Source organism: Vipera ursinii (assembly GCF_947247035.1).
Source record: "Vipera ursinii genome assembly, chromosome: 1".
NCBI classification, from domain to species: Eukaryota; Metazoa; Chordata; class Lepidosauria; order Squamata; family Viperidae; genus Vipera; species Vipera ursinii.
The window spans coordinates 12,780,594-12,796,129 of NC_139512.1; the positions used below are offsets into that span (position 1 = coordinate 12,780,594).

Consider the following 15,536-nt stretch of genomic DNA (forward strand, 5'->3'; position numbering starts at 1 on the left):
AAAAAACAAAAACAAATCTGGCCTGGATTAAGAATGAATTGCTAAACCGGTCCAAAGTCTTTATTATTATTATTATTTTTTTTTGGTGCTTGATTTTGGAAAAGGAGGATATCGCGTCAATTAATAAACAATGGATTTGTAGACATTTTTTTTCCTGTGGGGTTTGCAAAAGCTAGGTTATCACTTCGGAATGGCCTCGAGAAAAGCCCTTTTCCATCACCGTTATCCGCGTTGCGGTTTTATCCAAAAGTCCCTAAGAACAAACTAGTCCTCGAGAACAAACTAAGATTCTAGTCCTCAGGAATAAACTAAGACTCTAGTCCTCAAAAATAAACTTTCTAGTGCTCAAGGATAAACTTAAGAGTCTAATCCTCACAAATAAACTAAGACTGTCCTCACGAATAAACTAAGACTCTAGTCCTCAAGAATAAACTTTCTAGTCCTCAAGAATAAAGTTAAGATTCTAATCCTCACGAGTAAACTAAGACTGCCCTCAAGAATAATCTAAGGATCTAGTCCTCATGTTTCTGAAATAAAAGGCCGTCTAGAAAGGAAATCAGAAACACTCGTATACTCAATCAGAGTTTGTGGATATTTGAGAGTCTCCATCCTTAGTGAATCTTTAGCTTACCTCTGTTCACTTATTTATTTATTTTATTTTAATTCCATTTATATCCCGCCCTTCTCCGAAGACTCAGGGTGGCTTACAAGGTTTAGCTGGGGAATTCTGGGAGTTGGGGTCCACGCGTCTTAAAGTGATCAAGGCTGGAGAAACCACGTTGTTTCCTTGGCAACTCCCTCAAAGGGGCTTGTAATTTTGTTCCGTGAAGCTCTCCCAGTTTTGCAGTCTGATTTGGAAAGCCTGCCATTCCCTGATGTCTCCCATCCAATTCGTAACCCTGCCGAATGTTGCTTAGCTTCCAAGCGCATTGTCCAGTTCAGTACTGTAAGTAAGCAAATGACTTTATTCTAATCACCGTAATAACATTCGAGTGCATAAAAACAAACAAACTAAGAGACAGTAATAAAAATATTAGATGCATCAAGGTCACAACTCCAGGTGTTCCTTAACTTGGAATAGTTTGTTTAGTGACTGAACGGCACTGAAAAAGAAGGGTTTATTATAATTTAGACTTATGACCGTTGCAGCATTCTCCAAAGCCCCTGAAGGCAGGACAAGAAACAACGGATGGAAACTAATCAAGGAGAGAAGCAACCTAGAACTAAGGAGAAACTTCCTGACAGTGAGAACAATTCACCAGTGGAAGTGTTGTGATTCAGGGTCAGCCTGTGGGTTCGGCAGTTGGGTCGGACGACTCAGAGGAGGAGAGGGGTGTTGAAGACCTTGCTGAGGGGGTTGAAGATCTTGCTGATGATAGCCCTCAGCCAGGCCCCTCCCACTTGGTCACCACGGAGACCCAGCTGTGTGAGCCTGACAGTGTGGATGAAGATGACCCACAGCTGGCCCTGTTCAAGGACGCCCGACGCAGGAGGCAGTCAATCAGGAGTAAACAGAGGAAGGCAATGGGGCTTCTCGGAAGGAGGCAGAGAGAAGCCATGCCCTGAACTCTATATAAGGGGAATGTGTGGGGAGGGCTGGTTTGCTGAAGGCAACCGCTCGGATGGTTCATGCTTCTTAAAGCTCCGGTTTCTTGGTTTGTGTCTTGTTTGTTTTTGTAGCTAGAAATTTGGCAGGCGTAGTTCCAGCCTCTTGGCGTTTGTGGAGGGGTTGTCCCTGCCTTTTCTGCAGGGCCGGTAGCAGGCTGGTACAGAACAGGAACAACTTGCCACCAGAAGTTGTGACTGCTCCAACACTGGAAGTTTTTAAGAAGAGACTGGACAGCCGTTTGTCTGAAATGGCATAGGGTTTCCTGCCTGAGCAGGGGGTTGGACTAGATGACCTCCAAGGTCCCTTCCAACTTGATGATGATGATGATGATGATTAAATATTTCTCGCTAAGTTTAAGGGACAACCGAGCAAAGCAAAAAGTAAGAAACTGGATTTGAGTTATCAAAGCCATCCGGTTGCTGACTCCTGTTGAGATGAAATAGGTACATACAGTGAGTCCTCGAGTTACAACAGCTCATTTAGTAACCCTTCAAAGGTTGGCAGTGAAAAAAGCCACTCACGACACACTGATGGCTCTCGCGGCATCCCCACGGTCACGTGATCAAAATTCAGACTCGTTACGACGGTCGCAGCGTCCCAGGGGATCACGTGATTTCCCCTTGGCGATCTTCCGACAAGCAAAGTCAATGGAGGAAGCCGGATCGACTTAACAACCTGGTTACTAACTCATCAACTGCAGTGATTCACTTAACGACCACGGGAAGAAAGGTCGTAAAACGGGGCAAAGCTCAATGAGCAACCGTGGCAAAAAAAAAAAAAAAGTCGTAGTGTTCGCTTAAACGTCTCGCTTAGCGACAGAAATTTCGGGGGTCCATCGTAGTAAGCCGAGGACTGTTCTGTGCGCCCACCTCGAGCCGTGGCTTTCCTTGTCCATGAGGGAGAGGAACTTGCTTTTTATTTTAGAAGGAGAGCGGAAGCGGTCGGCTGATCAGGTTTGACCCGCTCTTCCCTGGGGAATCTGCGCAAACTCGCTTGAATGTGGGATTGCCAAAGCAGCCACGACAGCCACATTCATTAAACGTGTTGCAGTAACTCAGACGTGCAGCCAAGGTGGTAGATCGGGCAGGTCAATTTGCGTCGCAAAATGAGATTTGTCGGTTTTCTCGTCTTCACCGTTTAACCAGTTTCAGATTTCTGTGTTAGTTTGCAAAGGCCGGTCGGTCGGTGAAGAAGTAGAGATCTACTGGGGAAAAAAGCACCTCGCCCTGCCTGGGTTTCTGGGGAACTCATTCCAGGCAGTCCTTGACTTACCCCCATTCGTTTAGTGACGGTTTTGAAGTTAACGCTGGCCCTGATAAAAGTGACTTCGATTGCATCCTTCTACTTACCACCGTCACTGCAGCAAAAACAGTCATGTGATCAAAATCTGGACGCTTGGCAACCAGCATGTATTTACAACAGTGGTACCCAGGATCTTCCCGCCTCCCTCTCTTTCTTGCTCCCTTTTCTCTCTCCTTTCTTTCCTTCCCTCCTTCCTTCCTTCTCTCCCTCCCTCTCTTTCCTTCCTCCTCTCCCTCTCCTTTCCTTCCTTCCTTCTTGCTTCCCTCACCCTTCCCTCCCTCTCCCTTGCTTCCTTCTCTCCCTATCTGCCTCCTTTCTTTCCTTCCTTCCTTCTCCCTCTCTTTCCTTCCTTCTTGCTTCGCTCACCCCTCCCTCTCTCTTTCCTTCCTTCTCTCCTTTCCTTCCTTCCTTCTCCCTTCCCTCTCCCCTCCCTCCCCTTCCTTCCTTCTCTCTTTCCTTCCTTCCTTTTTGCTTCCCTCACCCCTCTCTCCCTCTCCTTCCTTCCTTTTCTCCTTCTTTCCTTCCTTCCTTCTCCCTTCTTCCTTCCTTGTTTCCCTCACATCTCCCTCCCCTTCCTTCCCTCCTTCCTTCCTTCTCTCCCTCTCTGCCTTTCCTTCCTTCCCTGCCTCCTTCTCTTTCCTTCCCTCTCTCCCTCCCTCTCTTTCCTTCCTTCCTTCTTGCTTCCCTCACCCTTCCCTCCCTCTCCCTTGCTTCTTTCTCTCCCTATCTGCCTCCTTTCTTTCCTTCCTTCCCTCCCTTCCTTCCTTCTTGCTTCCCTCACCCCTCCCTCTCTCTTTCCTTCCTTCTCTCTCTTATTTCCTTCCTTCCTTCTCCCTTCCCCCACCCCTCCCTCCCCTTCCTTCCTTCTCTCCCTTTCCTTCCTTCCTTCTTGCTTCCCTCACCCCTCCCTCCCTCTCCTTCCTTCCTTTTCTCCTTCTTTCCTTCTCCCTTCTTCCTTCCTTGTTTCCCTCACATCTCCCTCCCATTCCTTCCCTCCTTCCTTCCTTCTCTCCCTCTCTGCCTTTCCTTCCTTCCCTGCCTCCTTCTCTTTCCTTCCTTCTCTCCCTCCCTCTCTTTCCTTCCTTCTCTCCCTCCCTCTCTTTCCTTCCTTCCTTCTTGCTTCCCTCACCCTTCCCTCCCTCTCCTTTCTCTCCCTATCTGCCTCCTTTCTTTCCTTCCCTCCCTCCCTTCCTTCCTTCTCCCTCTTTCCTTCCTTCTTGCTTTGCTCACCCCTCCCTCTCTTTGCTTCCTTCTCTTCTTTCCTTCCTTCTCCCCTCTCTCACCCCTCCCTCCCTCCCCTTCCTTCCTTCCTTCTCTCCCTTTCCTTCCTTCTTGCCTCCCTCACCCCTCCCTCCCTCTTTCCTTCCTTTTCTCTCTCCTTTCCTTCCTTCTCTCCTTCCTTCCTTCCTTCTCCCTTCTTCCTTCCTCGTTTCCCTCACCTCTCCCTCCCCTTCCTTCTCTCCCTCTCTGCCTTTCCTTCCTTCCCTGCCTCCTTCCTTCCTTCTCTCGCTCCCTTTCTTCTCTCTTTCTCTCCCTCCTTCCTCTCTCCCTCCTTCCTTCCTTTGTCTCCCTCCCTCCCTCCCAACCCCTCAGTAAAATCACGAGGGAAGCCGGATTCTCTTAACAACTGCATGATTCACTTAACGACCGCAGTGATTCGCTTAACAACCGTGGCAGCGAAGGTTGTAAAATTAGGTGCGATTCCCCTTGCCAACCGCCTGGCTTAGCACAAGAACTTCTCTTCCCAACTGCGGTCGGTGGAGAACTACTTTGAAAGTGCCACAAGAGGCGTAGAAAAGACGGGCGAAGGGATTCTGGGAGTTGAAGTCCATACATCTTAAAGCCGCAGAGGTTGGAAAAGGTGCCAGTTGGAACAACTGAAATCCACAAAACGGAACTTTTGGCATCCTAACCAGCGTCCCTCTTAAGATGACAAGCAGTAAATGAATAAATATATTAAGTAAATAAGTTTGTTCTTCTACTTTTCTAGTCGGGGGGCTTTTCAAAATGGGAGACTTGCAGGAGCCTCATTTATTATTATTATCATTTGAAGATCTTCCTTCCCAGTTTCTGTTCCGAAGCGCCCAGATCAACGTTGTATTTCTTTTATTTAACTCAAGGTGGCGAACGTATCCAACATAACCTTCCTCCTCCTATTTTTCCCCACAACAACCCTGTGAGGTGAGTTGGGCTGAGATAGAAAGATTGGCCCAATGTCACCCAGCCGGATTTCATGCCTAAGGCAAGACTAGAACTCACCGTCTCCTGCTGATCGTCCCAATGTCACCCATCTGGATTTCATGCCTTAAATAGATTTATAATTGGGAATGGGCAGTTAATGCCAAAATAACAAAACCAACTCGGCTTGTTCATGGATTCCGTCGGCTGCCCTGAATGAAAAATATTGATTTTTTTCTCTCAGAGATTGAGCCGTCGAGACAGCTGACCATATTGTGCCTCTCCTGGGTTAGAAAGCCATATATCCAAATCGACCGGTGGTTGCAAATTCAGGCCGGTCTATCAAAATTATTAATGTAGTAGGCCTACTTCAGGCTCTGCCCCTTCGGATAGGCATATGCCTTCTCAATGTTGCCATGGCAATTCAAGAGAAGAAACTCTCCTTCCTTCTTCGTTCCCCATTTCCTTTCTTCCTCTTTTTTCTATTTCCTCCTCCTTTCTGTTCTTCCTTCCTTCCTTAATTTTCTTCCTTCCTCTTTATTCTTTCTTCCTGGTCTGCCCTCCCCTTTTCATCCTCCCTCACTCTCGTTCATTCTACCTCCCTCCCTATCTTTTCTTCTTCCTCGCTCCCTTCCTTCTTTCCTTTCTCTATACCTTTCTCCTCCCTCCCTCCCTCTCCCTTCCTTTCTTCTCTGCCCTCCTGCCTCCCTTCGCTTCCTCCTTCATTCTCTCCCTTCCTTGCTCGCTTCTCTCCCTTTCCTTCCTCTCCATTCCTTTCTTCTCCTCCCTCCCCCACCTTCCTTCCTTCCTTCCTTCCTCCCCCCTCCCTTTCCCCAAAGTGCCTTGACCTCTTGGTCCCCCATCTGCTTTGCAATGCATCCCTACTTTTACAAATTGAATTTACGACTGGGATACATAGCAAACCGGCTCTTTGAAATGGAAAATCATTGTCCAAGGCAGAGAGGTCTTCAAACTTGGCCCTTTTATGATTTGTGGACTTCAACTCCCAGAATTCCTCAGCCAGGCACGCTGGGTGAGGAATTCTGGGAGTTGAAGTCCACAAGTCATAAAAGGGCCAAATTTGAAGACCCCTGGTCCAAGGCATGACACAGCCCCCCCAACACACACACAAACACACATACAGAGTGACAGCCATCTTCGGCTCTTTCCAAACAAGGATAAACACCCAAAAAATATTTCTTTATTGTATATTCCAGAAAAAAAAACACAATAGCCACATATGCTAGCCAACAGAGTCCTGGCCAGGAAAAAGCTGGTAGTTCAGGATTTCTACGCTGGTGATAAATCAGTTTTCAGATGAATGTGTGTAGTGGTGGGACTCTTTATTGGAGCAGTTAATCTTCCGATATATTTCTATGAATCTCAAGATGTTGCTTGTAATACTGTTGTTCCCGGCAGACGTCCGGAGGAGGGCAGGAAATAACCTGAGTTTTATTATCACTTAGAAATGCTTGTGGACCCTTCCATTTCCCCTTCCTGTCTGAAATACATAAAACGATGAGTGCAAGAGGAGGAGGAGGAGGAGGAAGAAGAAGAAGAAGAAGAAGAAGAAGAAGAAGAAGAAGAAGAAGAAGAAGAAGAAGAAGAAGAAGAAGAAGAAGAAGAAGAAGAAGAAGAAGAAGAAGAAGAAGAAGCTGGATAACCCAGCTAGCTCTCTTCCACCCTTGGGGATCCGAGTAAACTTGTGCTGGAACAGGCGACAAAGGACCCCATTTCCAGAATAACGGAGTTGGAAGGGACCCTGGAGGTGTTCTAGTCCAACCTTCTGCTGAAGCAGGAGAACTTATCCCATTTCAAACAAATGGCTGTCCGGTTGCTTAAAAATCTCCAGTGTTGGAGCATCCACAACTTCCGGTGGCAAGCAGTTCCACTGACTCTTGCCCCTGATTGACTGTTTCTTCGTGCCACTGTTAGCAACTCTTCCCGAAATCCTTTTCAATCCAACTCTTATGTTCTGTATCAGCCTGCTACCGGCCCTGCAGAAAAGGCAGGGACAACCCCTTTTCCAAGAAGGCAAGAGGCTGGAACTAAGCCTGCCAAATTTATGGACACAAAAGCAAACAGAACAAGACATGAACCATGAAACAGGAGCTATTCAAGCGGTTGCCTTCAGCAAACCAGCTCTCCCACGCATTCCCCTTTTATACAGTTCAGGGTGTGGCTTCTCTCTGCCTCCTTCCGAGGTGCCCCATTGCCTTCCTCTGTTTACTCCTGATTGACTGCCTCCTGCGTCGGGCGTCCTTGAACAGGGCCAGCTGTGGGTCATCTTCATCCACGCTGTCAGGCTCACACAGCTGGGTCTCCGTCGTGACCAGGTGGGAGGGGCCTGGCTGAGGGCTCTCATCAGCAAGCTCTCCAACACCCTCCTCCTCCTCCTCTGAATCGTCCGACCCAAATGCCGAACCCACAGGCTGACCCTGAATCACAACACCTCTTAATTTCCCCAGCACCACCCCCGGGGCAGGATCCTCACGGCAGCTCAGCCAATGGCCACAAAGGAGGGTCTCCAAGGCAGACGAGGGGGGTGGGCGGCTTTCCTGATCTGATCCCGCAAGATTCCTCTTCAGGCATAACAGGAGGGTTTGGTTGGCCCCCCCCCAAGAGCAATCGGAGAGGCAGAAAAGGGATCCAGAGGTCGATTTGTGAGGCGTCCAGTTGCTTCCTCTCTCCCTTGTCCCTGGGCTATTTTTTTTCCTTTTTTTTTCTTTAATCAAAATGGCCGCCGGCGTTTAAATTCTCCATCTTGGCCCTCCGTTCCTGAAGTTTGCGTTTCAGCTCCTCGGTCATCACTGCAAAGAGAAAGACGTCAGCAACCGGCCCAGAGTAGGGCAGCTGAGTCAAAAGGGTGTAGTAGGACAACTCGGCGCAGCCACCTCGCCGTGGCTGCCTAGCAGTGGCCACTTCGCCCCAGCCAAGTGGCCACGGGCCTTCCGCTCCTCTGGTTTCCAAAGCCAGCCCGGCTTAAGGGAGGCGAACGTTCCCGCCAGCCCGCGCTCCTTCTGCCAAGTCTTCCTCGCCTCGCTTTCTAGCACACTTGCCACAAAAGGCGGGCTAAGCGGGAGTCATTGTTCCATGCACACACGCATAGACACACACACACACAGACCCACACACCATTCGGAGATTGGGGACTTTATCCTCTTCCCAGCTGGCAAGCTGCCAATTGTGCCTGGGCTTGGGGAGAAGGAACTCTTCCTTCCTTCCTTCCTTCCTTCCTTCCTTCCTTCCTTCCTTCCTTCCTTCCTTCCTCCTTCTCTATTTCCATCCTTCCTTCTCTACTTCCTTCCTCCCCTCCTTCTCCTTCCTCCTCTATTTCCATCCTTCCTTCTCTAATTCCTTCCTTCCTTCCTTCCTTCCTCCTTCCTTCCTCCTTCTCTATTTCCATCCTTCCTTCTCTAATTCCTTCCTCCCCTCCTTCTCCTTCCTTCCTTCCTTCCTTCCTCCTCTATTTCCATCCTTCCTTCTCTATTTCCTTCCTTCCTTCCTTTCCTTCCTTCCTTCTTCTTTATTTCCATCCTTCCTTCTCTACTTCCTTCCTCCCCTTCTCCTTCCTCCCTTCCTTCCTCCTCTATTACCATCCTTCCTTCTCTAATTCCTTCCTTCCTTCCTTCCTTCCTTCCTTCCTTCCTTCCTTCCTTTCTCCTTCTCTATTTCCATCCTTCCTTCTCTAATTTCTTCCTACCCTCCTTCCTCCTTCTCTATTTCTTTCTTCCTTCCTTCCTTCCTTCCTTCCTTCCTTCCTTCCTTCCTCCTCCTCCTCTATTTCCATCCTTCCTTCTCTAATTCCTTCCTCCCCTCCTTCTTCCTCTATTTCCATCCTTCCTTCCTTCCTTCCTTCCTTCCTTCCTTCCTCCTTCTCTATTTCCATCCTTCCTTCTCTAATTTCTTCCTACCCTCCTTCTTCCTCTATTTCCATCCTTCCTTCCTTCCTTCCTTCCTTCCTTCCTTCCTTCCTTCCTTCCTTCCTTCCTCCTCCTCCTCTATTTCCATCCTTCCTTCTCTAATTCCTTCCTCCCCTCCTTCTTCCTTCTTTCCTTCCTTCCCTCCTTGACCGCTGCCAGGCAGGGAGAGAGGCAAGCGGGGATGGCCACCAGGAGACTCGCTCCCGACAGAACCGAACCACTCGCCCCGGGGACAATTGAACACTTTGCTTTTAATTATTTTAAATAAATAAAAAGGATATTTTTAATTTTTGTCACGTGCGCTTCGTTCTGTCCCCGTTGCATGCTTTCCTTAACGATTCTATTCCGCTATTTCTTTGATATTAGCGTAACTCTTGCCCTGTGGTGAGCTGGCGCGAAGCATCCAGAACAACGACTCCTGCTTAGCCCGCCGATTACGGGGGGGGGGGGGCGGGGGGGGAAGGGAGTGGGGGAGGGGGGCCACCGGAAAGCAAGGTGAGGAAGACTTTGGAGAAGGAGTGCGGGCTGGCGAGAACTTTCACCTTCTTTGAGCCAGGCTGGCTTCGGAAACCAGAGCGGAAGACTCGATCGATACATCAGAAGGGACCTTGGAGGTCTTCTAGTCCAACCCCTTGCTTCAGACAAGCGGCTGTCTAGTCTCGGAGAATCTTGTCCCGCAGTGAGTTGACCAAGATGAGGTGGCAGCTGTAAGTTGCCTCATTCCGCATTAAAAAAAAAAAAAAAAACCCCTATGTTCAGAAATTAGAGGTAGTCCTCACTTAACGACTGCTCGTTTTATGAACATTCCAAGTGACGACAGCCGTAGAAAAGGCGTTTTGTGGCAAGCGATCAAAATTGAGGTGCTTGGCAAGCGACTCACATTTATGACGGTCGCAACGTCCCCGGGGGGGTCACGTGATCCTCTTTTGCGACCTTCTGACAAGCAAAGTCAAGGGGGGGGGAAGTCGGATTCACTTAACGACCGGGTGACTAACTTATCAACTGCAGTGATTCACTGAACAACCGTGCCAAGGAAGGTCGCAAAATGGGGCAAACCTCACCTAGCCAATGTCCCACTTAGCAACAAAAAATATTTATCGAAAATAAAATTGATAAATAAATGCAGTTTAGGTTGCAGAGGTTGGACGTTCTGGGTTCAAGTTCCCACTGGATCCCACAATTCAGTGGGTTACTTCGCCCCATCCTCTTTTCCTGCCCAGCCTACCTCACAGGGTTGTTGTAAAGTAGGGGGAGTTTGTAATGCGTGTCACCTGGACTCTCTTGAAAAAAGTGAGGTGTAGATGGATCAAATCGACCCATAAATAAGCCGACATCTGGAGTCACCCCAAAAGAAACACGAATCTCTGATTTTTCAGTTCTGGCCCCATTCACACAATGGGCTCAATTGTGGTCGTAATTCAAGGACTACCCTTGCTTAATGACATATTGATGGAATCCTGTAAGGCAGGCATGTCAAACTGCTGGCCCACAGGCCGGATGCGTCACGCCGGAACCGTGTCCACCGCACTGCCGGCAATGGGGGAAAAAGTCATGATGCGTCGTGCGAAGTCATGTGACGTGGCGAGTTTGACATGCCTGCTGTAAGGGGATTTATACACAACAAACTAACTTACCGTTGGTGGCGCTTCTGAATAACGGCGTCTCCTGTTTGGTGGAAAGTATACCGGGCCTGGGGGCAGATTTACCCTCGAGTAGGCTGCCTTTAAGAGATTTTTTGAGAAAGCAAATAGGCTTTACAGACAGAGTAGCCTTGGCCTAACCACTTCAGCTCTCCAGCAATTTTGTCTGAAATGGTAGGGTTAGACTAGAAGACCTCCAAGGTCCCTTTCCAACTCTGTTAATCTATTCTATCCTGTCCTACTTCATTCCACTCCATGTTTTCTACTCTACTCTACTCTATTCTATTCCATATTTTCTATTCTATTCCATATTTTCTGTTCTGTTCTGTCCTATTTTGTATTCTATTCTATTCTATTCTATTCTATTCTATTCTATTCTATTCTATTCTATTCTATTCTATTCTATTCTATTCTATTCTATTCTATTCTTCTATTCTATTCTATTCTATTCTATTCTATTCTTCTATTCTATTCTATTCTATTCTATTCTATTCTATTCTATTCTATTCTATTCTATTCTATTCTATTCTATTCTTCTATTCTATTCTATTCTATTCTATTATATTCTTCTATTCTATTCTATTCTATTATTCTATTCTATTCTATTCTATTCTATTCTATTCTATTCTATTCTATTCTATTCTTCTATTCTATTCTATTCTATTCTATTCTATTCTATTCTATTCTATTCTTCTATTCTATTCTATTCTATTCTTCTATTCTATTCTATTCTATTATTCTATTCTATTCTATTCTATTCTATTCTATTCTTCTATTCTATTCTATTCTATTCTATTCTATTCTATTCTATTCTATTCTATTCTATTATTCTATTCTATTCTATTCTATTATTCTATTCTATTCTATTCTATTCTATTCTATTCTTCTATTCTATTCTATTCTATTCTATTCTATTCTATTCTATTCTATTCTATTCTATTCTATTCTATTCTATTCTATTCTTAACCTTGTTATGTGATAAATACAGGTAGTCCTCGACTTATGACAGCACTGGGACTTCCACAGCCAAACAATGCGGTTTTTAAGCGAGTTACACACAGTTTTGCCACTTTCTTTTGCCACAGTCGTTAAATGAGTCCGGCTTACCCCATCAACTTTGCTTGTGGGGAATATGGCTCGGGAGGTCGCCAATGGCCGTCACGCGATCCTGGGATGCTACAACCATTATAAAAATAGGGTAGTCCTCAACTTACCACAGCTGAGCCCAAAATTTCAGTTGCTAACTGAGATGGTTGTTAAACGAATTATGCCCCATTTCATGACCTTTCTTGTCCTTGTTCTTAAGTGAATCACCGCAGTTAAGTTAGTCACACGGTTGTTAAGTGAATCCGGCTTCCCCACTGGCTTTGCCTGTCTGAAGGTCGCAAAAGGGGATCACGTGAACCTACCACACAGTGACTGTCATAAATATGAGTCGGTTGCCAAGCATTTGAATTTTGATCACCTGAGCATGGAGATGCTACAACGGTTGTTAAGTGTGAAAAACTGTCGTAAGTCACTTTTTTCAGTGCCGTTGTAACTTTGAACAGTTGCTAAACGAAATGTCGCAAGTCGAGGAGTACCTGCACCCCCAAATTCCAACGGCATATAAGACCAGGAAGACAGATTTGCCTAAGTCCTCCTTCAATCCTAGAAGAGACCCTGCCCACTGGGCCATAACCTGCCTTAGCACGTAAGATCCAACACTCCCATATAAATTGGCAGAATCACGAGGACTAGAATCCCTATTTTTAAAAAGAGAGAGAGAGAGAGACCAGGATTCAACAGCTCAAGGCCCTTTGGATACAGTACGCTCAGCATCGTCCTGTGAAGTGAACACATTTCGGACAGACTGAACTAGCTTGTGGCTTTTGTTGCTGGGTGACAATAATTGTCGTGACACAAGGACAGGGCCAGTGGTGGGATTCAAGTAACCAGACAACCATGCAGGCTTGGTCCTCCGAGGCCTTGAATGGACTTCCGGAAGTGGCATCCATGTACTTCCAGCGGGCCCTTTTAGGCCTGGGAAGTCTCCTACAGGGCTCTGAGGCCCAGAATGGACTTCCGGAAGTGGCATCCATGCACTTCCAACAGGCCATTTTGGGCCAGAGAGGTCTCCTACAGAGCTCTGAGGCCTAGAATGGACTTCCGGAAGTGGCATCCATGCACTTCCAGCAGGCCATTTTAGGCCAGAGAGGTCTCCTACAGGGCTCTGAGGCCCAGAATGGACTTCCGGAAGTGGCATCCATGCACTTCCAGCGGGCCCTTTTAGGCCTGGGAAGTCTCCTACAGGGCTCTGAGGCCCAGAATGGACTTCTGGAAGTGGCATCCATGCACTTCCAACAGGCCATTTTGGGCCAGAGAGGTCTCCTACAGAGCTCTGAGGCCCAGAATGGACTTCCGGAAGTGGCATCCATGCACTTCCAGCAGGCCATTTTAGGCCAGAGAGGTCTCCTACAGGGCTCTGAGGCCCAGAATGGACTTCCGGAAGTGGCATCCATGCACTTCCAGCAGGCCATTTTAGGCCTGGGAGGTCTCCTACAGGGCACTGAGGCCCAGAATGGACTTCCGGAAGTGGCATCCATGCACGTCCAGCAGGCCATTTTAGGCCTGGGAGGTCTCCTACAGGGCACTGAGGCCCAGAATGGACTTCCGGAAGTGGCATCCATGCACGTCCAGCAGGCCATTTTAGGCCTGGGAGGTCTCCTACAGGGCTCTGAGGCCCAGAATGGACTTCCGGAAGTGGCATCCATGCACTTCCAACAGGCCATTTTGGGCCAGAGAGGTCTCCTACAGGGCTCTGAGGCCCAGAATGGACTTCCGGAAGTGGCATCCATGCACTTCCAGCAGGCCATTTTAGGCCTGGGAGGTCTCCTACAGGGCTCTGAGGCCCAGAATGTACTTCTGGAAGTGGCATCCATGCACTTCCAGCAGGCCATTTTAGGCCTGGGATGTCTCCCACAGGGCACTGAGGCCCAGAATGGACTTCCGGAAGTGGCATCCATGCACGTCCAGCAGGCCATTTTAGGCCTGGGAGGTCTCCTACAGGGCACTGAGGCCCAGAATGGACTTCCGGAAGTGGCATCCATGCACTTCCAGCAGGCCGTTTTAGGCCAGAGAGGTCTCCTACAGGGCTCTGAGGCCCAGAATGGATTTCCGGAAATGGCATCCATGCACTTGCAGCAGGCCATTTTAGGCCTGGGAGGTCTCCTACAGGGCACTGAGGCCCAGAATGGACTTCCGGAAGTGGCATCCATGCACTTCCAGCAGGCCATTTTAGGCCTGAGAGGTCTCCTACAGGGCTCTGAGGCCCAGAATGGACTTCCGGAAGCGGCGTGCATTTAGCCGGTTCTCTGAACTCAGCAAAATTTAGCTACCGATTCTACTGAACCGGTGTGAACCGGCTGAATCCCACCACTGGACAGGCGTCTCAGAAACCATACCTGGCTTCGGGGGCTTCCGTGGCAGCTTGGGAGGTACACGAACAGGTGGGGGTGGTCCGTTCCATCTCGCTTCCTGGTCCCCGGGGCGATCCCACGCTAAAGAGGGAAAAATAGGGAAAGCACACCTCAGTTCTCACCGCAAAAACTTCATTCTTACGAAAGCAGTGCAGTTACTTCTCGACTTACAACAGTTCACTTAGTAACCGTGGGAAGTTACAATGGCACTAAAAAGCCCCCCAACATGACATCTTTTTCACACTTTGGACCGTTGCAGCATCCCCGCGGTTAAAGCGATCGAAATTTGGATGCTTGGCACAACTGCTTTATATCTGTGACGGTTGCAGTGTCCCGGGATCATGTGATCCCGTTTTGCGATCTTCTAAGAAACAAAGTCTACGGGGAAGGCAGATTCAATGAACAACCTGGTTACTGACTGAACGACCGCAGTGATTCACTTAAATCAGCGGTCCTCAACCTTGGCAACTTTTAAGACTTGTGGACTTCAACTCCCAGAATTCCTCGGCCAGCCAAGCCAAGCCAAGCTGGCTGAGGAATTCTGGGAGTTGAAGTCCACAAGACTTAAAGTTGCCAAGGTTGAGGACCCCTGATTTAAATAACTGGCAAGAAAGGTCATCGAATGGGGCAAAACTCAGTTAACAATTGTCTCAGCCACAGAAATTTCGGGCTCAATTGCGGTCGTAAGTCAAGTCCTCCCTGTGCTATCATTTTTGGCCAGATTTCCGGTCTGTTCCTCCTGCCATGCAGGAAGATTGTCCCTCTGTGTGCTGGGAGAACAAACTTCATCCTCTCCACTAGCAGCCTTCCCTGCTGTCTTCCCCAATGATTTCCTGGGGAAGCCGGCAGGAAAAATTTTTTGCAAAGGATGATCGCATGATCACAGAGTGCTTGGCAATTGGTTGAAAAGGCGAACAGTCATGTGACCTGGGGGGGGGGAAAGTAACGCAACATTTTATGACAGCCAGAAGTGTTTCATGGGCCATCAAGCCCCCCCCGTTCCAATTGCAAATGGTCATTCAATGACCAGTCGTAAGTCGAGGACTAACCCGCAATCCCAAATCAGACCCCATTTTATGACAGCCAGAAGTGCTTTACGGGCCGTAAAGCACCTGTTCCAGTTGCTGAGGTGCAGGTTCGGAGGTTTTGCTGGATAAAAAAGACAGGAAAGCAGAAGTTGCCTTCAAGCTCTACGTTTTTGTTCAGCTGAACAAAGGCGGGCTTCTCTAAACAAGAGCAAAAGCCCCAAATATCAGAAAAGCCTTATTTTTATACCTTCTTTGATTACATAAGCTGTTCACCCAGCAAAGCTGACACACATAAGACAAAAACTTCGCCCTTTAAGGCTGGCACACTGTAGGTAAGAAGGAAGAAAGCAGAGGTAGCTAAAATGTTCCCTTTGGGGGGTGTTTTCCCTAAGAAACCA

General features: G+C 47.9%; 1 protein-coding gene across 1 annotated transcript in view; it reads right to left on the reverse strand.

Moving 5' to 3' along the window:
- Window positions 1-6,368: 6,368 nt before the first annotated feature.
- Window positions 6,369-15,536, reverse strand: part of STAP2 (signal transducing adaptor family member 2) — a 36,681-nt gene continuing 27,513 nt past the window's right edge. The window contains exons 14-16 of the mRNA XM_083364151.1: window positions 14,096-14,191; window positions 10,647-10,733; window positions 6,369-7,899 (exon numbers count right to left, since the gene is read on the reverse strand). Coding sequence (XP_083220277.1) covers window positions 7,817-7,899; window positions 10,647-10,733; window positions 14,096-14,191 — 266 coding nt within the window. The 3' untranslated portion in view covers window positions 6,369-7,816. The remainder of the gene's footprint in view (window positions 7,900-10,646; window positions 10,734-14,095; window positions 14,192-15,536) is intronic.